The sequence below is a fragment of the Ambystoma mexicanum genome, chromosome 2q, assembly GCF_040938575.1.
Source record: "Ambystoma mexicanum isolate Mex_15411 chromosome 2q, UKY_AmexF1_1, whole genome shotgun sequence".
NCBI lineage: Eukaryota > Metazoa > Chordata > Amphibia > Caudata > Ambystomatidae > Ambystoma > Ambystoma mexicanum.
Window position 1 is genome coordinate 1,011,637,199 of NC_090924.1, and position 26,170 is coordinate 1,011,663,368.

The window sequence follows — 26,170 nt, forward strand, 5'->3', positions numbered from 1 at the left end:
TCTGCACGCAAAACATAGGATTCTGATTACCAAGGCCAAAGATGCTTACTGCTTCACCACCATTATACCAGCCTCTAACTGGAACAAAGCCCTCTTTGAAATAGTAAAGCATTGTACCAAACCCTCACCCTACCCCGTGGTATCAGCAACTCAGAAAAGATGCAACATAGTCAACACTTTTTTTATTGAAAATATAGACAAAATCCGAGAGACCATCGAATCAACCTGTTACAGTATTAGCATCCCCTGCTCCCCGGCATGCACACTGCCCCTCTGGACCGAATTCTCTACTCTCTTTCCCCTGGATCTCTTAAAAATGATTGCCTCCCTCAAACCTTCTTATTCTGTGCGCTCCTCAGCATCATCAATGCCTCTCTCACAGAAGGATCATTTCCGGACTCCCTTAAGACTGGTCTCATACGACCTCTTTTGAAAAAAACAAATCTAGATAACCTGACGAGCTACAGACCCATTATGAACCTCCTGTTTATTGCCAAAATCTTAGAAAAAGTAGTTGCTACACAACTACTCAAATCAAACAACTCCATCTCATAAATGACCATCAGTCAGTGTTCCACACAAAGTGTATCATCGAAACAGCCACCATCCAGTTGGATGATGCTCTCCAAATCATGGATAAGGGCGACTCATGCCTCCTCATCCACCTTGACCTCTCTGCTGCATTCAACACCATCAACCACGCCATCCTTCTGTCCGTCCTTGCTGACAGGGTGGGATTCTCTGGCACTGTCTTGAGTTGGTTTGCCTCCTACCTCTCAGGCACACACAACTTACTGTCCAGATGTGCTTGTTGTGTTCTAATTGATCCCAGGTCTCCTTCGGAGTCCCCCAAGTCTCCAGCCTCTCACCAGTCCTTTTCAACCTTTACATGGAGCATCTGGGCACTTTCCTCAAGGATCCCAATATAGCGATCCACCAATACGCAGATGATACTCAGTTGAGCATGAGAGTAAATAGCACACAGGACATCATTCGTCTCTGCGATTACGTAGCCATCATTCAGTCCTGAATGTCGACTGCCTACCTCAAACTAAACCCATCCAAGATTGAATTTGTCGTTATCGGTACACCTGCTAAAAACCAACTGGTTCAACAATGGCTCAATCATATGCACCAAGAAGGATTTATCCACAATTCTCAGACTCAGCAAAATCCTTAGGCTTCACATTTGACAGCAATCTGTCCTTCCAGAAACACATATCCAAGAAGACCCAAATAGCCTGGCTCAGAATCTCTACACAAAAATCAAACCATTAATTTGCTGCAGGACCTCCAGACCGTAGTGCAGGCCCTTGTGGTCTCGCACATCGATGGGCAAAAATGCTCTCCTGACAGGGCTCACAGCTGCTTACTTGGCTCCCCTAAAAGCAGTTCCCCACGCTACAGGACATCATATTACGGGAGCAAGGAAATGTGACCGAATTACCCCCATCTTATGGGAACTATACTGGCTTCCACTACAAGCCAGGATATTGGTTCAAGACTGCATGTATCATCTACAAAGCAGTCACGATCATCACACCAGTGTACCTGGCAGCTAAGCTCCACATATCTGTTGGCACTCACTCCTCGTGCAGCAAATCGACCAACCAGCTTGAATCACAACTCGGCTGCAAAGAGAAGACACACAAACACTCCTTCTCTTGTCATGCACCCACCCTCTGGAACTCAATCCCAGTGTCGACTTGAAATGCTCCTACAATTCTCCAGTTTCGCAAATCTCTCAAAGCATGGCTCTTTCAACAACACCTGACCACGGACTAATTCCAATTGATGCACATACCGAGCACAGACCTCACAGTACTTCAGTACTGTTAAAAGATGTGAGCCCAAATTGCGGCTACCCACACGCCGTACAGCACTATTCTTCTCTTGAGCTACGTCTGCTCTTTAAACAACAAAATAAACATAAAATAAAATAATAGTAATTTTTAAATACCTGTCACACTCACGTGTGTTTCTGCAGGAGCGATGGATGAGCCTCCCTTGACCCCCGAGTTCTCACTTCCCCTGTTTTCACCCGGAGGGATTCCTGTCAAATACAAGGTAAACACTCAGACCTGAATTCACCTGATTCCCCTGGGCCCTTCCCTTTACTTTAAGATGTGCTAAGGGCTTACCTTGATCTTTAGTAAGGTGTGCTCTCCATCCTGCATTCGCAGGGGCCCGATTCGCTCATATGAATGATGCCAATGTCTGTTGGCTGAGTTTAGATGCCACACGCTGTTATATGCCTTTATAGCGAGGCTGAGTGGTCAAGACGCCAGTTTCTTCACTGGCTAGAAAGTCTTTTCCACAAGTGAAAGTTACGCAGAGAATGTTTAGTGTCCTGAATTGTCCGTATTGTCTTTGTTTGCAAAGGTATTTTGTGGGTGAGTAGCTCTGCGTGCAGAAGTCAGCTGCTTGTAGGTAAGTGCAGCGCCTTAAATTCGAGTGCGCCTGGTAATGTTTCTCCTCTTTCTTCCCTTGCAGGAGTGGATTACATGATATTAGCGCCTCGAGTCCGGGTTCAGCGCTGCTGAAGACTTGGTGGTCTGGTAAGTTTGCACGGAGACATTGGTTAGTATATATTGCGTTATGAGAGGGAGCGCAGTGCAATAGTCCTCGCGTTATTAGGGCGAGCGCAATGACTAATGTCTCTTCTTTCTTTTGCAGGGGTTTGTGCGCTCGTACACCTGACCTGGATACCAGCGTCGTGGGAAGATTCGGTGAGTATGCGCAGCGTTATTGAAGTGCGAGTGCTAACGCTGTTTTTCTTTGTTCTTACAGGTGCCGGTGTTGAAGTCCCCTCTTGACCGGAGATAGCCGCGGCGTGGAGAAAACACGGAGTACCTGTAAGCTGAAGCAGAAGGATCCGATGCAGGTAAACAGAAGTAGAATGTTGCGGATCAGGTAAGCTGAAGCAGGATGATCCGGAGCAGTTAAGCTGAAGCAGGATGATCCGGAGCAGGTAAGCAGAAGCTGGCTGATCCAGAGCACGGCAGGTGTGTTGCTGATGCAGCTCACAGTAAGCAACACGAAGCACTGGAAGAATCTTGGGTGTGGCTTATATAGCCAGCCACACCCAAACACTAGAGAGCTCATGGATTTTAATGCACTTCCTGTTTGGCAACAGGAAGTGGTAACCAGGAATTCACTACAAACACTAGGAAGGAAGTAAAGGAGGGATCTGCTCTGGGCTCTTTGTGTGCCTATGCCAGGCCTGCTAAGCCCCCCCCAGCTTGCCCCAACTATATGCCTGATACCCATGACAGTCTTCCCCCTCAAGACCCCTCCCAATGGTGTGTATGAGGGCTTTGGTTTCTCAGGATGGTTCCAATGGAATTTTCGCACCAATCAAGGGGCATACACGTGTGCGCTGGGTTCCCATGATCATTCCTGGGGTCCGTACCCCTTCCAGTCAATCAAATAATACAGGGTCTTTCCTACTAGTTTGGAATCTAATATGTTCTTTACTTCATATTCTGGTGCTTCTTCACCCACTTGTATGGGTGCAGGAGGTGTAGAAGTTCGGGTTCCTGGGTATGCTGGTTTTAATAGTGACACGTGAAGTATGGGATGTATACGCATATGTTGAGGTAACGCCAGTCTCATGGCTGCTGGATTAATTACTTTTTCAATCATGTACGGGCCGATGTATCTAGGCTGACATTTTTTGGGACCCTTTAAAGCAATGTGTCTAGTTGCCAGCCAGACGGAGTCTCCCACCTGATAATCCGGGGCTTTTCGTCGATGGCGATCAGCGTTTCTTTTATGTGTTTCTTTGGCTTGCTGTAGGTTCCTGCTGGCTTCTCTGGCTGCTTTCATGATACTGGCATGCAGATTCTTTACTGCGGGCATTTCAATGTTTTCTGGCAGATCATAGACCGACGTTCTGGAGTTTCGACCACATATAGTAAGGAAGAGTGTTGCTTGAATTGATGAATGTGTTGAGTTGTTGTAGGCGTACTCTGCCATCCATAGTATTTCTGTCCAGCTTTGGCTTGTTTGGTGTAATAGACAGCGCAAATACTGTTCCATGGTCTGGTTCATGCATTCGGTTTGGCCGTCCGTTTGAGGATGGTGACTAGAAGACAGACGGACTTCCACTCTTGACAGGGCACAACATTTTTTCCAAAAACGAGATACAAATTGGCTGCCTCTGTCAGAAACGATTACGGTAGGGAATCCATGTAACTTGACTATTCAGTCTAGAAAAAACTGCGCCAGGGTCTAAGTTGAGGGAATACCTTTTAGAGCTATGAAATGGGCCATTTCAGAGAAGAGGTCCACTACTACGAGGATGGTATTATAACCTGAGTTAGGAGGTAAGTCAGTGACGAAGTCCATTGATACTGTGTGCCAGGGCGCTGGTGGAATGGTGATTGACTGAAGGAGGCCGGCTGGTTTTTGCCTGGATGTTTTGTATTGTGCACACACCTCACAGGTGCCTATGTAGGTGGCAATATCCTCTCGCCAAGTTGGCCACCAATAAGATTTGCTTACTTTCTTCATGGTTTTGGCTATACCCGGATGGTCTTCTAACAGCGAGTCGTGGTAGTCTGATATGATTGCTTGTTGCAGATCCTTAGTTGGAACGTAGAGGCATTTTTTGGTAGTATGGTAGTTTGTCTTGAATGGTGAACTGATCTCCCTTCGTGTCCCAAGCCAGTAGGTCTTCTTCAGACATATTTTCTTTTATTGCTTCCTGCAGTGTGTTTAACAGAGATGGGCCGGTGCAGAGGCGAGAATTTTATGGCTAGGTATGATCTCCACCGGGTTAGGGGCATTGTAGACTTCTTCTCCTGTGCCAATGGGGGATAACGCATCCACTTTCGTGTTCTTAACTCTGGGGCGGTAGGTGATCACAAAGTCGTATTCCATTAAAGATAGGGCCCAACGGAGCTGCCTAGAAGACTGAGCTTTTGCTGAGCATAAGTATTGCAAGTTCCGATGATCTGTTAATATTGTGATGGTGTGTTTTGCTCCTAGTAAGTAATGTCGCCATTCACACAGTGCGCTTTTGATTGCTAGAAGTTCTTACTCAGAAATCGCATAGTTCAATTCGGCTGGGGAAAATTTCCTTGACCAAAAGGCTATGGGATGAAGGCATCTGGTTTCACGATTTTGTTGAGACAATACGGCTCCCATGGCAATGCTTGAAGCGTCCGTTTCCACGATGTACGGCAAATCGGGCTATGGGTGTTGCAGTCTTGGGGCTGTGGTGAATTTTTCCTTGAGAGCTCGGAAAGCTTCTTCCGCCGCTGGTGTCCACTCGAACTTTCGGTGTTTGCGCAGCAAGAACGTTATTGGATGTACAATATGTGAGAATCCTGGTATGAAGCACCGATAAAAGTTTGCAAACCCTAGGAAACTCTGTACTCCCTTTCCAGACATGGGTGAGGACCAAGTGAGGACTGCCTCCACTTTTCTATTGTCCATCTTGATCCCTTGCGGTGTCAATACATATCCCAGAAACTCTACCTCAGTGACGTGGAAGGAGCATTTTTCTAGCTCTGCGTACAGTTGGTTTTCACGCAGTTTGCGGAGTACAGCTCGCACGTGGGTTACGTGTTCTTGCGGAGTGTTGGAGTAGATCAGAATGTCATCGATGTAGACGACTGCGCAGACATCGAGGAGTTCCCGTAACACATCATTCATAAAATGCTGGAACACAGCCGAGGCATTGCAAAGCCCAAAGGGCATGACCTGGTATTCATACAAGCCATAGCAGGTGCGGAATGCAGTCTTCCACTTGTCCCCTTTCTTCATGCATACCAGGTGATATGCGCCGCGTAAGTCTAGCTTGGTGAAAATCTTCGCTTGTTTCACGTGGTCTATGAGTACTGGTATCAGAGGTAACGGGTACTTATTTTTTATGGTGACTTAATTTAGGGCCCGGTAATCAATAAACGTTCTTAAGTCCCCCTCTTTCTTAGGTACGAAGAAGAGTGGGGAGGCGGCTGGTGACTTAGATGGTCTAATGAAGCCATTGGCCAGGAATTGGTCCAAGTAGGTCCGTAGATGAGCATTTTCTTCCTCGGTTAAGGCATAAATGCGGCTGCACGGTACTTGTGCCCCTGGATGCAGATCGATCTGGCAGTCGTAAACTCGATGTGGTGGTAGTGTATTAGCTTGCTCCTTTGTGAACACATCCTGGAACTATTGGTATTCCTCTGGTAAAGTGCCCACCAAGCCTAAACCTGCTATCTTTTCCTGTGAAGCTAACAGTGGGCTTCCTTGGATCCCTTTGTTGTCGTAGCAAGAGGTGCATTCCGTGGAAAAGAATAAGGTTTGAGCTTGCCAATCTATCTTTGGGTTGTGCGTCTCTAAAAACGGTATCCCAAGAATCAACTGGAATTGGGGGGCAGCGATAAGTTTGAATCTAATAATTTCCCTGTGGCCATCTTGGCAGATTAAGGTTATGATGGAAGTACATTGTGTTACTGGTCCCGAAAAGGAGCTATGTGCCATCCACAGCTGTCACGCTTTCAACGGTGTCCTTACGCTGGAATGCCAATCCCAAGGTCTTTGCAGTATTTATGTCCAGGTAGTTCCCAATAGCCCCGCTGTCTATGAAAGCCTTGAGGGCATGCATTCGGGTGGGCTGTGCAGGGTCTACCAAAACAACAGGAATACTGAAATGTGAGATCAGAGTGCTCCGTTCCTGGTTTGACAGACTGACCGCTACATCTGCCAGGCGTTGGAGTTTTCCACTACCGCGCCTGTGTCTTCCCCTGTGTTATCTAGTACCCTCATTGTCTTCCGCGGAGGTTTAACCGTGCAGTTCCGGAGGAGGTGACCAGATTGGCCGCAATATAAGCAAAGTTTTTCCTGACGCCTCCATTCCTTCTCTGCCTTGGTGAGTGGTCCCCTGAGAAGACCCAATTTCATGGGCTCTGAGTGTGTTTCTGAGGCCTGTCGATGGGACGTTTCCTTTGGTCGGACATACACTGATCTATGCTCTGATCTGGTCGGTCGGCCTTGCGATCCTGTAAACGGTGGTCTATTTGCATAGTTAGGTCGATGTATTCACTGCAATCTTCGGGAGGATTAACTACTTGCGCCAAGACATCTTTTAATTCTCCTCTCAGTCCTCGATAAAATAACATTATTCGTTTCTCCTCTGGCCAACCTGATTCGGCTATTAGGCGATTGAATGTGGAGACATATGAAATAAGATCCTGACCACCCTGTCACAGAGAGAGTAGCTCATTATCCAGGGCCTGACCTCAAGTCCAATGGGCAGATAGTTTTTCCAGTTCACGCTGAAAACCTGGGTAATTTTTCGTAAAGGGTCGCCCCTAAGCACTAACGGGACAGACCAGTCCACTGGGTGCCCTCCTAAATAGGAGAGGACGAAAGCTACTTTAGCTTGGTCATTCAGAAAAGTGGCTGGTTTGCATATGAAGTGTAGGCAGCATTGATTCATGAACGCCCCAAATTTTTTGGGATCCCCAGAGAAGCGTTCCGGGGGTGCTAAAAGGATGTTGCCTGAAAGCAATACTTGAACGGATGTGGCTACAGGTGCCACGGTAGGCTGTCCCTGAGGAACTCCACTTGGTATGGGTGCTAGACCAGCTTGGGTCTGTAAGAGCTGTCTTGCCAAGTCGTCTGTTTTGTCCCTGTTGACTACCAGTTCACACCTTAGGGCATTTGTCTCAGAGCGGGCTGCATGCACCTCGGCCCGTAGTTCACCTAACAATAGGGAAAGCTGGTCTACCTCTGAGGTTTCCATCGCTCGGGCAGAGGTATTGAGGATGGCTTTGTGTTCTGTCACACTCACCTGAGTCTCTGCAGGAGCGATGGATGAGCCTCCCTTGACCCCCGGAGGGATTCCTGTCAAATACAAGGTAAACACTCACACCTGAATTCACCTGATTCCCTTGTGCCCTTCCCTTTACTTTAAGGTGTGCTGTGATGTCCCCTAAGGGTTTACCTTGATCTTTAGTAAGGTGTGCTCTCCATCCTGCATTCGCAGGGGCGCGATTATCTCATATGAATGATGCCAATGTCTGTTGGCTGAGTTCAGATGCCACACGCTGTTATATGCCTTTACAGCGAGGCCGAGTGTTCAAGTGCCAGTTTCTTCACTGGCTAGAAAGTCTTTTCCACAAGTGAACTTTGCACGGAGAATATTTAGTGTCCTGAATTGTCCGTATTGTCTTTGTTTATCAAGGTATTTTGTGGGTGAGTAGCGCTGCATGCAGAAGTCAGCTGCTGGTAGGTAAGCACAGCGCCTTAAATTCAAGCGCGCCTGGTAATGTCTCTCCTCTTTCTTCCCTTGCAGGAGTGGATTACGTGATATTAGTGCCTCGAGTCTGGGTTCAGCGCTACCGAAGACTTGGTGGTCTGGTAAGTTTGCAGGGAGACATTGGTAAGTATATATTGCGTTATGAGAGGGAGCGCGGTGCAATAGTCCTCGCGTTATTAGGGCAAGCGCAATGACTAATGTCTCTTCTTTCTTTTGCAGGGGTTTGTGCACTCGTACACCTGACCTGGATACCAGCGTCGTGGGAAGATTCGGTGAGTATGCGCAGCGTTATTGAAGTGCGAGTGCTAATGCTGTTTTTCTTTGTTCTTACAGGTGCCAGTGTTGAAGTCCCCTCTTGACCGGAGATAGCCGCGGCGTGGAGAAAACACAGAGTACCTGTAAGCTGAAGCAGAAGGATCCGAAGCAGGTAAACAGAAGTAGAATGTTCCGGAGGAGGTAAGCTGAAGCAGGATGATCCGGAGCAGTTAAGCTGAAGCAGGATAATCCGGAGCAGGTAAGCAGAAGCTGGCTGATCCAGAGCACGGCAAGTGTGTTGCTTATGCAGCACACAGTAAGCAACACGAAGCACTGGAAGAATCTTGGGTGTGGCTCATATAGCCAGCCACACACAAACACTAGAGAGCTCATGGATTGTCATGCACTTCCTGCTTGGCAACAGGAAGTGGTAACCAGGAATTCACTACAAACACTAGGAAGGAAGTAAAGGAGGGATCTGCTATGGACTCTTTGTGTGCCTATGCCAGGCCTGCCAAGCCTCCACCCAGCTTGCCCCAACTATCTGCCTGATACCCATGACAATACCTCTTCTTCATCATAGTCCTTCAATATAGCCTTTATTATAGTCCTTTGCCATAGTCATTATCTTTCATGATAGTCTTTTAAACTAGTATTTCGCCATCATTATTAGACCTTCTCCTTTACATTGTCCTTACTACAAGTCCTCCTTCATCATAGACTTTCATCTCAGTTCTTCATCACATTCCTATATCGTAGTCCTTTGCCATGGCCCTACTCCTTTCCTAAATAAGTCCAGCATAGACCTTTCCTTCACCATCATCCTTCATCCCAGTCATTCTCCTTCATCATAGCCTTTTAACCTAGACCTTCACCATCATTACTAGACTTTCTCCTTCACATTTTCATTACTACTAGTCCTCCTTCATCACAGACTTTCATCTTTGTTCTTCATGATATTCATAGATCATAGTCCTTTGTCATATACCTTCTCCTTTGCTAAATAGCTGCTTCATAGTCCTTTGTATTCAGCATGGTCTCTCATCAGATTCCTTCATCCCAGTCCTTCTCTTTCGTCATAGTCTATTGTCCTTCTCTTTCATCAGAGTTCTGCATCCTATATCTTCTCTTCCATCATAGTCTTTCACGATACCACATAATCATATTCCTTTATCAAAGTGCTTCCTCATAGCCCTTGGCCATTGTGCTTCTTCATAGTACTTTACCTTCATCATAGTCCTTTGTCATAGACCTTTTCATTTGTGATACTCCATCATAGTTATTCATTATAATGCAATTTCACAGCCGTTCTCATTTATTATAATCCCCATCAATGTCCTTATCTTCATAATTGTCCTTTGTCCTAGTCCCTATTGTTCACCATAGTCATTCCTCCTCGTCTTTCTCCTACATCATAGTCCTTTCACATAACCCTTCTTTAAAGCCCTACGCCATAGTCATTCTCTTTCATGATAGTGTGTTGTCATAGTCCTTCTCTTTGACCATAGTCCACCATCACAGTCGTTCATCCTAATCCTTGCTCTTCATCATAGTCCTACTCATTCAGCAAAGTTATTTGCCCTAGACCTTCTCCCTCATCATAGTGCTTCATTATAGTCCTTACTCGCAGTCTTTCACCAAAGTGATTTTTCATACCCTTTAGTCAATTTGCTTTGCATGGTACTTCGTCTTCATCATAGTCCTTTGTCATAGCCCTTTTTCTTTGTCATAGTCCTTCATCATAGCCATTCATCACAGTCCTTTTTCACAGTCCTTATCCTTCATCAAAGTCAATCTCTTTTGTAATAGTCCTTTGTCCTAGTGCTTCTCTTAAATCATTGTCGATTCTCAAAGTCCTCCTCCTCCATAATAGTAATTCTGCATAGTCCTACAATATAGTCCTTCATTACAGACGCTGTCATAGTCATTCTCCTTCATCATAGTCCTTTGTCATAGTCCTTCTTATTCATTATAGTCATGTTTCATAGTCCTTCTCCTTCATGTAGTCCTTACTCCTCATCCTTCTTCATCCAAGACCGTCATCTTACAACTTCGTTATAGTATTTTACCACAGTAATTTGTCATGGTCTTTCTTTTTCACCATAGACCTTTGGTATGGACCATCTCTAACTACATAGTACTTTGCCATAGTCATTCTCCTTTGTACTGGTCCTTCTCCATCATTATAGTCCTTTTCCATCACCATAGTCCATTGTTATACTCCTCCTCCTTTACCTTAGTATTTCTCATCATACTGCTTCATCCTCCTTCTTCTCCTTCAGCATAGTCCTTGTACATAGTCCTTCTCCTTCACAGTAGTGAAAGAGAAGGTCTAAGTACTAAGGATCTAGCATCACCCCGCTTATCTTCAACATCGACATGACCCCCCTAATCAAACTCATTCATGTACTAACAGCCGACAACTATCCAGACAACACCCCACTCCTCTTCAAAACACCTTCTGACTGATTCCCTGACAACACGCTCAACAAATGCCTCTCCGGCATAAACACCTGTATGACAATCAACAACCTGAAGCTTAATCCAGCCAAAACAGAAATAATGATCTCCCCTCCGGAAGACAATACAACACAGGTAAAACTGACCTGGCCACCGAGCATGGGAACCCAACCGGAGGCATCGACAGTGATAACAAATCTGGGAATTCTCATGGGCATCGACCTCTCTTTGGACCACAAGTCAATGCAACAGCAAAACAAATGTTCCAGCTCCTCTGATTGATATGATATGATATGGTATTTATAATGCACCTGTACAAAAGTAATTAATAAGAGGGATCCCCCTTACTTCAATTTCCCACAGAGAACCAATGGGATCATCTCCTTGGTATTATCAAGAATAGACTATGCAAATAGTCTCTATCTTGGAATGCCAGAACACCTGACAAGAAAAACTACAACATACCAAAATACTGCAGCAAGACTGCTCCTGAGACTAAATAGTAGAGACCACATCACACCAGCCCTCAGAAGCCTGCACTGGCTGCGAGTAAAGACATGCATTAACTTCAAAGCCCTCTGCATTGACAATAAATCACTACACAGACAAGGAGCCAAATTCCTCCAATCTAAAATCACCTGTTACCAACCAGCAAGAGACTTAAGATAGAGCAACAACCTCAAAATAGAAACAAGATACCACGAGAAAAGGAAATTCAGAGAAACCACCCCTTCTTATCTCATAGCCGAACTATGGAACTTGATACCAAAGGAAATAAAAACAACAGCAGACCACCTAACATTTAGGAAATGGTTAAGAACCTGGCTATTCAACTCACCAAGATAAACATAGGCTTGCACCCCTACAAACCATAACCCTGGACCAAAGCAAATATGAGATAATACAGAATGAAACACTGACTATGCAAAACCCAAAGATCACCAGAAGCCAACTAACCAACCCCCCTTCTCTTTTCCACACTACAACACTCTCTCAAGTACTACGCAAGCCCAGAGGGCTATTGAAACAACACACTAAAACACGCAAACCACACACCCCTAATCATGCTACAAACGCAATATCTGCAGACAACAAACAACTCAGACACTGGACTCCACCCTCCCGGACAAAACAAGCCCAGTGCAAATAACAAAGCGCACTGAGAAAGCTCACAGATGCCAGTTTCTCCTGGTTCTGCACACATCAACAAATGAGCATAACCCTTATCCTATCCCTCTCTCCCTCACTAACCAACCCTACCCACTTTTCTTACAGAGCCCCATGTGTGCCTGTAGACCATGCAGATGGCAGCGGTGCATGGTATAAATCAACATAAATCAACATAACATAGCCATTCATCATAGTCCTTCATCCTAATCCTTTGCCTTCATAATACTACTTCACTATAGTCCTTAGTCATCGTGTTTAAATATTGTGTTTATCATAGTTGTACTTCATCCCAGTACTTTGTTACAGTCTTTTTCCTTTGTCAGAGCCCCTCATCATAGCCATTCCTTATAGTCATTTCTCACAGTCATTCTCCTTTCTCATAGTCCTTCATTATTGTGGTTTTTATTCTTAACAGACCACTGTTTTAGTAATTCTCCTTCGACTAAGATCTACGTACCAATCCTTCTCCTTCATCGTAGTGCATTGTCCTAGTCTTTGGTTTAAGCATAGCCTTTGTCCTAGTCCTTCTTCATCATAGTCTATTCTCAGAGTCATTTTCCTTTGTCATAGAAATTGGTTGAAGTCCTTCATCATAGTCCTTTTTCTTAGTTCTTTGCTTTCATCAAAGTCCTACATCACAGCACTTCTCTTCCATTCCAGTCCTTTCTCATAATCTTTCTTCTATGCCCTGGTCCTTTTCCTTCATCATAGTCACTCACCATGTTCCTTCTCCTTTGTCATAGTCCTTTGTTCCAGCCCTTCTTCTTTATCTTAGTCCTTCTTCCATGTTCTTCTCCTTCATCAACATCTTATCCTTTGTCCTGGCTCTTCACCTTCATCATATTTCTTTTTCACAGTCCTTCTTTGTCTTTGTCCTATGGCCTAGGCATTCTATTGCAAAATATTTCTCAGTGTCAGCCCTTCTCCTTCAACATAGTGCTTAGTCTTAATCCTTCTCCTTCGTAATCTGATGTTGTCCTAGTCCTTCTTCTATATTGTAGTCCTTTCCCCTGGTCCTTCTTTTTCATCATATCCCTTCATCATAGTCCTTCATCATAGTACTTCTTCCTCATTATGACCCTTCATCACAGTACTTCTCTTCTGCCATAGTGTGTTGTCATAATCCTCCTCCTTTTACTGCCCTGCTTCATCATAGTCTTTTTCCCTAGTAATAGTTCTTCACTACATGCCTTCTCCTTTTGTCAGAGTACTTCATCAGAGTACTTCACCAAAGTTCTTTCTGTTTCTAATAGTATTTTCCCTTGTCCTTCTCCTTCATCATAGCCCTTTGTCCTAGTCCCAGTCCTTCTCCTTTGCATAGAGCTTCATTATAGTACTTTTATCTAGTTTTTCCCTTCACCATAGTCGTTGTCTTAATCTCTCATCTTCTTTATAGCCCTACATCACAGTTATTCATTATTGTCCTTTGTCATAGCCCTGTCCTTCTTCATCATAATCCTCTATTCTAGTTCGACTCTTCATCATAGTCCTTTGTCCTAGTCAATCTCCTTTGCCATAGCATTACATAATAGTCATGTGTCCTAGTGCTTCATCCTAGTCCTTCTCAATCATAGATCTCATCCTTGTCCTAGGGGAGGAAGGCTAGCTCAGGGGAAACGCGTTTGTCTTGGAAGCAAGACAATGCAGTGCAACACAGGTTCGAATCCCGATCCCGCACTTAGAGACCACTCGCTGGTATCAAGCGCATTATAAAAGAACAATTATAATTATAATCTTATTCTTCCTCATAGTCCTTCTAGATAGACGTTTGTCATAGCCCTTCTCCTTCATTATAGTCCTCTTTCATAGTCCTTCTCCTTCACATAATCCTTCATCTTAGACTTCTTTGAGCATCAACCTTTATTGTAGTCCTTCACCATAGTCCCTCATCATAGTCCTTTGTCACCGTCCTTCTGCTTTACCATAGACATTCACCATAGACCATCTCCTTCATAATAGCCCTTTGTCATATTTCTTCTCCTTTATCCTAATACTTTTACTTCATCATATTTCTTTTCCATAGTGCTTTTTTCTACTCTGTCTCCTTCCCCAGAGTCCTTCATCCTTCTCCTTCATCATAGTACTCAATTGCAGTCCTTCTCTTTCATCATAGTGCTTCATCATATTCTCCCACCCTTTTCCTTCTCTATTGTCAGAGTAATTTTTCTTCTCCTTCATAAGAGTGGTTTGTCCTAGACCTTCTCCTTAGTCATAGGGCCTCATTACGAGGTTGGAGGTAAGGGATTACCGGCACCGGTAATACCTTACTTCCATATTCCGAGGTCCCTTAGCGGGTCCCGCTATGGGTGCCTGGTTTTACCAGGCACCCATAGCGGGACCCGCTAAGGGACCAGGGAGCTAATAACGGGCCCGCTATTAGCGGACCCGTTATTAGCTCCATCCCCATTCCCATTGAGCCCTATGGGGGCTCGAATGGGAATGGGGAATGGTTCTCGGAATGGTGATTTACTGGGTCATCCAAGGTTGGAATCACCCGGTAAGTCCCTATTTCGAGAACCCGGACGCAGAATGTGGTAAGGGGGTAGCCATGGTGCTAATAGCACCATGGCTACCTCCTACCTCGTAATGAGGCCCATAGTATTTAATGATAGCCCTCAGACCTAGTCTTTCATTATTGTGCCTTATCATATGCCTCATTATAGTTCTTCCTCTTGCTTCTCCTTCATAATAGTCTTTAATCATAGTGCTTCATTCTAGTACTTCTCATTCATCATGGTCCTTCATCCTAGGCTTATCCTTCTACAACGTCCTACATTATCATCCTTGTCATAGTTCTTCCTCATAGTGGTTCATCATAATCCTCCTTCATCATAGTGATATGATATGATATGGCATTTATAACGTGCCTATACACAAGTGTTTCAAGGCACGATAGTCCTTTGTCATAGTCTTTTTCCTCTGTCATAGTCCTGCACCATAGTCATCATCCTGCTCAGTTCGCACAATCCATCTTCTTTGTCATTGTCCTTCATAATAATCCATTTTGCTCGTAATAGTCCTTTCTACCAGTCATTCTGTTTCAGAAAAGTCCTCCAGACCAGTCCTTCCACTTCATCATAGTGTTTTGTCCTCCATCATCATTCTTTAAACTATTACACGGAAGGCGGTAAGGGTTTACCGGTACCGGTAAGGGCACCGGTACCGGTAAACCCTTACCGCCTTACTACGAGGTCCCTTTGCGGGTCCTCCCTTAATGCCTGGTTTTTACAGGCATTAAGTACGGGACCCGCAAAGGGACCTTGGTGCTGATTACGGTACCGCAATTTGCGGTACCGTAATTAGCACCTTCACCATTAACATGGAGCCCTATGGGGCTGACTGGCAATGGTGAAGGGGCAATGGTGGATGGCGGAATTAGCGCCCCCACACACCTTGGAATATGGCGCTAATTCCGCCATCCACCAAGGCGGACCCGGTAAGATACCGGCGGCAGCCATGGCGCTAGTAGCGCCATGGCTTACCGCCTTCCGTGTAATGAGGCCTTCTCCTTCACAATAGTCCTTCCTTCAAGTCCTTCATCATAGTCCTTAATCATTGTACTTCATCATGGTAATTTTGTTCCATCACATATGTTGGCATAGTCATTCTCCTTTGTCATGGTCCAGCCCTTCTCCATCATACTCCTACTTTCTTGTCTTTCTCCTTCATCAGAGTCATATGTTCTTCTGCTTTGTCACACTCCTTCTTCCTCTACCTTTTCCTTCAACTTACTCATAGACTTTCATCATGCTTGATCATGGCCCTTCTTCATAAGGCTTTGTCATAATCCTTTAGCATAGTCCTTCATAAAAGTCAATCGGCATATTCTATCATGGTTGTCTTTCTACTTCACAATAGTCCTTTGTCCTTGTCATTCTCCATCATAGTCCTTCCTTCAGGTCCTTCTCCTTCATTGTAGCCCTTTCACATAGTATTTAACCATGATCCTTCTTCATATCCCTTAGTCCTACTTCTTCTCTATCAGCCCAGTTCTTTTGATTGTCATTCTTTTTCATCATAGCCTCATTACAGCCCCTCATTATAGTCATGTGTCCATGTCCTTCTCCATCATAGCCCTTTGTTGCAGTCCCTCTTTTTTGACTATTTTCTTCTTCTTCATCATAAGCCATTTTCCTCTGTCTTCATCCTTTGTCATACCTCTCCTTTGTCATACTCCTTTCTATTATTGCTTCAACATAGTACTTCATCCTAGTCCTTCTCCGTCATTACAGTTCTTTGTCATAGTCCTTCATCCAAGCCTTTCTCCTTCATCATAGTCCTTCATTATAGCAATTAGTCATTTTTTTCATCATAGATTCTCAATTCAATTCGTTTCATCATAGCCCAAAATAACAGTGCTTCGCATAATCATTTACCTTCATCAGAGTCCTTTATCATAGTCCCTTTCTTTAGACATAGTTCTTTGCGGTACCCATTCATCACAGTACTTCTCCTTCATGATTGTGTTTGTCCTTGTCCTTCTCCCTCATCACAGTCCTTCGTCCTAGTCCTTTTTCTTCATCATAGTCATTCCATGTATTCCTTCATCAAAACCATCTTCAAGGTCATTACACATAATCCCTTTCCTTTGTCCAAACCCTTCTGTCTATTTTAAGTATACAGTTTCAATATATGCACAGGACGTAAGCTTGGTTCTTAAGTGTGAAACCTTGTGGCATCCACTGAGTAGAGCAGCAGTTTCAGTTGTCTGGAGGTAGATTGTAAGGCTGTTCACATATTTCTCATGCAGAAATTAGCATATGGCCTTTATTCTTGCTTCCATCAGTTATAACTTGCCTTAAATTAATATTGATGGCTTGGTGGGTATGCTAGTACACTGCTGCTGGTAACTGGTACAACACAATATTATAATCTTGCTGCACATGATAGTTAACAAGTAGTACATGTCCCCTACACATTTTCCGATATATCATCCAAGTATTCATTTTTTTCATATACAGTCACTAAATGTCCCTGTAGTAAAAGGATTGTCAGGGTTAACACCATTCTGGGAAAAAAATGTTTTGTCCTGGGTAATTGAGGTTTGACAATGTATTCAGTTTTATAGATGATGCTATGCAGGATGGTACCGAGATCAACAATATTATCTGGTCCTACGTAGCTGGCTGTATAAACTGCAGGCTCCATGCCTCAGCTGGTGAGAGTCATTGGGGGTCATTCCGAGGTTGGAGGTAAGGAATTACCGGCACCGGTAAGGGTGCCGATGCCGGTAATCCCTTACCTCCGTATTCCGAGGTCCCTTTGCGGGTCCTTCCTTACCTCCTGCTTTTAGCAGGAGTTAAGTACTGGACCCGCAAAGGTACTTCGGAGGTAATTACGGTACGGTAATTTACGGTGCCGTAATTACCTCCTTCCCATTCCCATTGAGCCCTATGGGGCAGAAATGGGAAGGGCAAAAGGTGAATGGGGAATTACCGGTCCCTCCAACCTTGGAATGGACCGGTAATTACTCCATTCACCATGCCGGATTTGGGACGGTTTCGGAGGCAACCATGGAGCTAATTACTCCATGGTTAGCTCCAAACCCGGAATGAAGCACATTGTTAGAAGTATTTAATCAACCAGCAGAAGCTAACTGTTCACATAATAACAGCCACATGATGATAGGTGCTTCAGAGGATTCTTTGAGCTAGTCCTGATCTTTACATGGCCAGCACAAATTCCTGTCTTAAAATGTAAAATGCTATCAACATCTGTAAAAGCCAAAACAATTGGCTGAGCCAGTGTTGTTGCTTTCTGTCGCTGACACTGCCGTTGCCATCTCTGAACCAGAAGTTGCATGGGTAGCATTAGCAGCTCCTAAAGGGGAACCCACTGTAGGAGCTGCCGTTTATGGAAACTTCTAAATAAAGTCCAAAATGCTTCTTGGATGAAATATAAATCTAAGCGCCACCATCTATTCTAAAAAAGCACCAAGGGCCAAAGTATAGCCAAATAGGGTGTTGCACGTAGATTCACATGTGCCACCCACCTCCCCTGGGAGGCTGCTTCTAAGCCAGCCAATCATCATATATGCAGTCACTACACTCAAACTCTAAAGATGACTTTCAGGGCTGGGACTGAAGCCCTGCCACCTCATTGGTTAGGGTCCTAACGGACCAACGTAAGGTGGCAGGACTACAAAAGAGAGTGCCTTTTAGGCATAATTGGTAATCTGTATTGCTTTTTCCCATGCGAAAAATGTATATATATATATTTATTTTAAAATTACTGAGGATTCCCATTCTGTCAAAGGTTAATATTCAAGCATGTGAATCTAGGAAAGATACCAATGTAGGAAAATACTGTAACAGGTAAATAACAAAGGTTTCTGCTGCACAATTTGAACTTGTGAAGTAGAGGATGCTCTCTTTTTATAGACCAGCTCTTTACCCCTGAGATATCTACCCGGGCATATCAACATTACAGCCCTGTAATAATTAAATTGTGAAAACACAAAATTAAATGACTTGTTTAAAATTGCAGATGCTTGGTGTTTGAACCAGAATTTGTCAACAAACGCGTCCCCTTTTAATTCCCACCTTCCGATCATTCCTTTATATCTCACCCGAACTGTCTCACAAAAATATTCTTTTTTATTCTTTTTCACAGGTATGAACAAGCTTTTCTGACAAGCATCATTGGACTGAGACCTGACAAATATTACTGGATAGGCCTGTCTGATGTGCAGCAGAAGGGGACCTTTAAATGGACTATTGATGAACAAGTGGTGTTTACCCACTGGAATTCAGAAATGCCAGGTACATCATGCAATACGTTCATGTGCAAATAAGGTATATAACAGGTCCAGTGAAAATGTGCATATCTCATTCTGAACAATAGACTGTATGTCCAGCAAAAGGAATGGGCATTATTCAACTTAGATGAGAAACAAGAACCGAACCCAGTAGACAACATTAGACAGTGATAAGAAAAAATAAGATGCAACTGATATTGACTAATTTTTCTTTTCCTCTAGATCTTCAGTTATGTCCAGAACCCTACATACCATCATACAATATTTGCAAAAGGTTAACTAGAATTTCCTCCATAGAATAGAACATTCAAAATGTGTTGTGAACGTGATATGATTTTGCTGAGGAATGGAGTCATATCAGTATCTGTTATCCTTCCCCTAATGACTATCCTCAAACAAGATAGTAGCAATGATGATAAATAACAAACTTTGAAGGTATCCTTGCAAACCGAGTTAACTTGCTTACCTTTATGCCCTGGTGCAACAAATTATTAAAGGATAAAGCAAGCACGTGTGTTATGGTAAGAAACATTAAATTATCATTCACAAACACACATGCTCATTTTAAAAGCATGAGTTCCATGGCACGAACTGACTGCTGCCACAGATTGGTCCAGGGTCCTGAAACCTACTTGCAGTTAATTCAATTTAGCAAAATGACACTTTACATTTTGAAATTTTGTTTGGTGTCTCTGTTTTTGAAGTGGGTTCGGTGGGCATGTGCAGTAAGCCTGGTGGAGCTAGTTCTGATTACGACACTGCAAATTTAATCCACAGTGTCCTGATATGCGCAATCGATAAGAAAGATGGGAAAATGTGGCTATAACCCCTCTTGCAGTAATATGATATGATGACTGCAATTACTGCTAAATTATTATCATGGGAAGAAAATAGGGCAAAATTCGATTATATTCTTCTTTTTTGCATCTCCATATTTTCCTGAGGGATCTTTGTATGTTGTGTCCAAATGACTCTGGGAACTCAGCAGACATGAGGGAACATAGCATAGTGACCCACACAGTGGACATGCGTAACACATCTTATATTTTTATATGAAATGTATATTTGATATCAAGTGGGTATAATTTAAATCAGTTTTGATATAAAATATACATTATATATCGAAATGATGTAAACAGAGGAGCAGCCGGTGACGGTGTTGCTTGATCAACTACGGAGGGCGAAGTGAGCTCTGAGGACAGAGACTGTGAACTTAGGGTTTTGCATTATTAAAGATTCTATTAGCCCATCCAATAACCATTTTATTTGTGAAATAATAATTTGTTAGTGTTTTGTGCATAATAATGTTCTCATTTTTCAAAAATGACGCCCAGTGTGATTACATTCTATATCATTACAATTCATCATTTTGGCTTTCATGCATTCAAGACCTATCTGATTTGTAAATCTTGGCTGACACATGTTTTGACCTAGGGCACTATTAATCAAGGCCTATTCTGGGGCGTGGCCAGCAAGCAGTCGATGTAGACGTGAGCCCGCTGAGCTCCTGGTGCCGCCAAAACATCCTGATAAATCCTGGGGGAATCTGACTTGCAGCACCCCTGCAAAACTACGAAAAGTTGGCGGAAAGACAGCACAACGCATCCCAGCTACTCCGAAACTGAAAGGGAGATTGAAAGCGGAGATAGCTGCGGCGGGAGGTGAGGGAGCGTGGCTGCCGCCGAACACGATCCAAGATGGCCGACGGCGACTTGGAATAACTCGCCGATCACTCCCAGAGCGAAGAACAGCGGCCCACGGGAGGTGCAGAACACCCAACGGGAAGGCCGCGACCCCGCCTGGAGGCGTGAAGACGCCGGCACTGAGCGGGCGGCCCCCGGCGCCGCGGCCCACAAAAGCGCAGTCTTCCCCTCCCCCCGGCGACTCTCCTCACAAGAACGCCAGCACCATCCCCGACCCCAGGCGTGCCGACCGGCCGCAGGCGCTCCACTCCGCGTTGAGCGCCTGCCACTCCAGACTAACAGGCAGCAGCGGAAAGGACGGAGAAGCGCGTAACTAGGCACGCAAAACGGTAAGGAGAGGGGCGGGCGGGAGGCGGTGGTTGCGAGCAGTCCCTTCCCGCTTCCCGCTTTCCCGCTTTCACGCTTGCCCGCTCCCAGCAAACCCCCGTGACACTTCTCACCTGTGATACCCCCTGAGGGGACGTGCCCCCCGATCATCGCGGTGCACAAGGAACCACTGCTGGGTCTCTTCTACGCGCCATCCAAGGACCGACATTTCGCCTGAGAAGGGCATTTAAAGGGCCATAAACACACGGCAGCGCTTGGGAGGGGCAGGAAAAACATCGCCCCCCATGGTGCAGGAGGATGCAATAAAGATCCTTGATGCCTGAAATTGGCAAAACAAACAATAGCCCTCGCCTCTAGGGAGGGAAACCACGCGGTACATCAGCATTAAGACCCTAGCTGGGAGTGTGGCAAAACATAGAGGTAATCTCACACAGCAATAAGGTTTTGGGAAACCACCCAGATACACGGAAACAAGACTCGAGCTGAAGGGACTAGCATTACTCTGTTGGGCACAAGCACATTACTCCTGCATACAGGGGGGCAGGGGAAACCCGGAGGGCAAGTGGACGACCCCACGGAGGAGAGAGGAAGGTGGGGGACAGGGAAGGAGAATCGCCCCCCCTCAATAACTGAAGTGTGCCGAAAACACCCCGAGTGCAAATCGCCCCTTTCCTTGAGCAACAGCCCAGAGGAGTCAAATCTGTGTCCCGGCTCACATACAACACGTTTAAAATCAGGGAGACCCTGAAAGTGGCAGACGGATCCTTACCGAGTGCCGGATCAGTGATAGAAGTGGATATGGGTAAAGACAAGGGCAGAAAAGGCACGACACAAAGTAAAATGGAGCAATACGCAGTGCCCACACTGGCCATGGAGCCGACACAGGAGAAAACGGTATCTACTGAAGATGAGGAATCCGAACCCTCTCTGAAAGACATTATGAATGGCATAGCTAATTCCAGAACCGCTATGGAGATTAAAATGGATGGCATCAGCACAGAAGTGTCCCTCCTACGCCATGATTTGCAGAAACTCACGTCTCGCACAGGAGAGGCGGAAACTCGCATATCCAACACGGAAGATGGCCTCCGAAACATGAGTCAACAGATGACCAGAGTACTGCAACGCGTTAAAACTCTAGAAGAACGAGTGGAGGAGGGGGAGGGACGCTCTAGGCGAAATAATATACAAATTCTGGGACTACCTGAGAAAAATGAAGGCCCCTCCATGGAACTATTCCTTGAACAACTGCTCATGGATCTATATGCCCCAAAGAAGTTTTCAAAACTCTTCTCTATTGAACGTGCCCATCAAGTCCCAACAGGCAGACCAACGCCTGGGGCCCCACCCCGCACAGTGATTGCCAAAATCCTAAATTACAGGGACCGAGACACGGTACTGCAAATGGCTAGATCCAAAGGTTCCATGACCTATAACGGTTCTAAAATTGCCTTCTTCCCGGACTTCACCAGGGAAGTGCAAAGAGCACGCCAATCCTTTGACCAGCTCAAGAAAAGGCTACAGATCCAAAACATCAAATATGGCCTCCTGTTCCCGGCACAGCTGAAAATTTACCATAATGGCACAACAGTGCACTTTAATGATCCAAAAGATGCGTGGAACTGGGCAGAAAATAACCTGGAGGGAGATTGGGGCCCAATAAACAGAAGGGAACGTGAACGGAATAGACCGCACCCGGACAGACTCCCGAATGCACAGCTACTGCAAGACCAGGATGAACCACCGCCAAGAGAAGCCGACTGAGGCGGGCAGGCATATGTTGACACCAACATAACCTCCGACATCCGCAATGAACTTTAAGTTGAGATACCCGTTGGCAACGCACCGTCAGATTTCCCCCGCAGAACAAAGAAATGGCGGCTCAAATGGGTCTCCCCTGACAAAAGTGATAGGACTAGCGTCAAGTAACAGCGAGAGAAACACAAACAACTTATACCAAATGTATTGACTAATTGTTCAGTCTGAGAAGACCCTAGTCAAGCTCGGCCTAATGTTCGGGCGACAGGTACTTCAAGTTGGGGTGGAGTATGGGGAGGGGGCAGGGGAGTTTGTTTTCATGACAGAGTTTGTTTGTCTAGTTTACTGTTTTAGGATTGATGCGCGCTATGGGTTGGGGTCTGGCTCCCGTTGGGCGGACAGGGGTCACCATCCGGGGACACATACAGCATTACCCGGCACACCCAATTCCCGACCACCATGACAGAACATGCCATTGAAAGCAAGACCAAATCCATTAAGATAATGACTTGGAATGTGAACGGGCTGGGCAGCAGTATCAAGAGGCGCCTTGTACTACAATATCTGAAGCGATATGCGCCAGATGTAGCCTTTCTAACCGAAACGCACCTGGCGGGTACGAACTGTAACCTCTTTAAGCGAACCAATTACCGCATTGCGTTACACTCAGGTTTCTCCATGGGAGCCAGGGGAGTACTGATCCTGGTACACAAGCGACTACCATTGAATCTCCTATCTGTCACACAGGATACGGGAGGTAGATTTGTTTACATAACCGCGACTCTCTGGGAGCGGTCTATATCCATGCTAGCCATATATGCACCACCAATCTTACTTACTGCATTACTTAACGATATAACACCTATGTTAGCGGCAGATTCCTCGAACTTGGTAGTGGTGAGGGGAGATTTTAACGAAGTCATGAATTTGGAACTTGACCGTACGCATATCCGTTCGAGACATCCAGCCGCGCATACCAAATTGGCCACATTCGTTGACGGAATAGGCCTGAAAGATGTGTGGAGACACTTACACCCCGGCACAAGATAATACTCGTTTCTCTCCGGAGCACACGCCTCACTATCCAGGCTTGATTATTTTTTTCTCCCAACGTCCGAATTACATCTAGCAACTGATGCACACCTCCTACCCAGAGGTATATCAGACCATTCACCGCTCATGTTAGAGCTTAATACCCACAGACCGGTCCCCCCACCCACATGGAGGTTAAATAATTATTATCTGGGCTTCCCCGATTTAGTGAAGCATGTTAAAAATGCGACAGAATCATACTTTGAATTGAACACAACCTCCGTGGATAGCCCTGTAACACTGTGGGAGGCTTATAAACCAGTACTGAGGGGGGAACTCATATCCCAGATCACAGCCCATAAGAGGAAACAGGTCGCAGCAATCCGGGCGGCTGAAGCGCGAGTGCAAGAGGCAGAGGTAGCTCATCTATCCCAGGACCTCCCAGAATCTCTTCGCGAGTTACAATTAGCACAAAAACAGTTCCAGAATGTCGCCCTGAACAATGCCAAACAGGCACACGCAGCGAAGCGTGCCAGAGCGTACGAAACCGGGGACAAGGCAGGCAAAATGTTGGCATGGCTGGAGAAGCGAGACGAGGGGCTCCGACATGTTAGAGAAATTAGATCACAGGGGAATATACTAATAACAGCGGACGGCGACATAGCGGAAGGGTTCGCAGCCTATTACAAGGAACTTTATGGAGCGCCAACCTCCCCTATTGACACCACGGCCATCTCGGAAATCACCCTTCCCTCCTTGACGCCTGAACAAAGAGCCCTGCTAGAAACTAACATAACAGAGGATGAACTGTCTGCAGCCATAGCGGACCTCCAACCCGGGAAAACCCTGGGACCCAACGGTTTTCCCATTGAGGTGTGGAAGAAAATAAGCACAAGCTTAATTACACCACACTTACTGAAAAAGTATGAAACCTCCCGCAGCAAAGGGTCCCTCCCACAAGACCTGAGACAGGCCACCATAGTGGTCATACCCAAGGCGGACAAACCCCCAGATTGCTGCAGCTCGTATAGACCTATTTCCCTCATCAACACCGAAACCAAAATCCTAGCGAAAACATTAGCCAATAGACTCCAGCAAGTCATACCCTCCTTGATCCACCCAGATCAGTGTGGTTTCATGCCGCAAAGATCCATGCGGATGAATATACATTGATTATTCACGGCAATGGAAAATGCGACCACTATCCGAGGTCCTCTAGCCCTGTTGGCAGTGGACTTCGAGAAGGCCTTTGATTCTATTAGGTGGGATGCGGTCTGGGAAATAATGCATAGAATGGGATTTGGGCCCCAATTTATGAGTTGGGTTAAATTACTGTATAAATCTCCATTAGCCGTCACGAAAGTGAATGGTCACGTATCAGACCCCTTTGAAATTGGCACAGGGACCAGGCAAGGATGCCCACTGTCAGCTATGATATTTGCAATAGCAATCAAACCGCTCGTAATACTGTTAAGAACTAACGAAACATGGAAGGGATTGCAATGGTCTGAAGCCTGGGAGGACAAAGTGTCCCTATATGCAGACGACTTGCTGGTATACTTACAAGACCCGGTTAGATCCTGTCCCAGAGTGACTGACTTACTCCAGAAATACGGCTCCTTCAGCGGCAAGAGAGTAAACTGGGCTAAATCTACTCTGTTCCCGCTTAGACAAGAGGAAGAATCGATCCCTCCCCAATGTCCCTACCAGGTAGAAAGGGAACAATTCAAATATCTAGGTATATTAATAACAAATAATCTGAATGATTCTGTTCCCAGAAATCTGTACCCAGTCATGACAAGATTTGCAGAGGACACCCGTCACTGGTCATCCCTTCCTCTGACATTACTGGGTAGAGCTGCGCTCTTTAACATGATGGCCTTGCCCCGACTCCTGTACATATTACAGAACGCCCCCTTATATATTCCTTCAAACATATTCAGGAAAATAGATCAGACACTTCGTAAACTGCTATGGAATGACGGCCACCCACGTATAGCTCTCGCCACGCTCCAAAGATCCATATGGGAGGGCGGAATAGGACTACCCCGAATGCAAACGTATTATTGGGCCAGTCAATTGATGAAAGTGAATGACCAGTTACACGGCGACACAGGTGCGCCACATAACAGATCTTTAGAACTCGACACTCCCGGGAAACCCATTATGCAATATCTCTACAAGAAAAGAGCCTGCACGGCCACTCCCAACATGCGAGCTCAGATAACACAAATCTGGATAGATGCACATAAATTTGTGGGATGGGGCAACAAACTATCGCAGGTGCAACCTCTGTGGAATAACAGAAACCTTCCCGGTGTATACACGCTCCTCAGATGGCCGAATTGGTCTCGGCATGGATCGCTCACACTGGGAGACGTTGTGAAGGATGACACTATGGTTCCTTTTGCGGAGTTGGCTCTCCGATTTGGACTTCCCCAAACTGAGCACTAC

At 45.4% G+C, this 26,170-nt stretch overlaps 1 protein-coding gene across 1 annotated transcript in view; it reads left to right on the forward strand.

Moving 5' to 3' along the window:
- LOC138569908 (macrophage mannose receptor 1-like) overlaps positions 1–26,170 on the forward strand; it is a 745,141-nt gene that overhangs the window by 310,693 nt on the left and 408,278 nt on the right. The window contains exon 11 of the mRNA XM_069648337.1: positions 18,752–18,900. Within this exon, the coding sequence (XP_069504438.1) occupies positions 18,752–18,900 (149 nt within the window). The remainder of the gene's footprint in view (positions 1–18,751; positions 18,901–26,170) is intronic.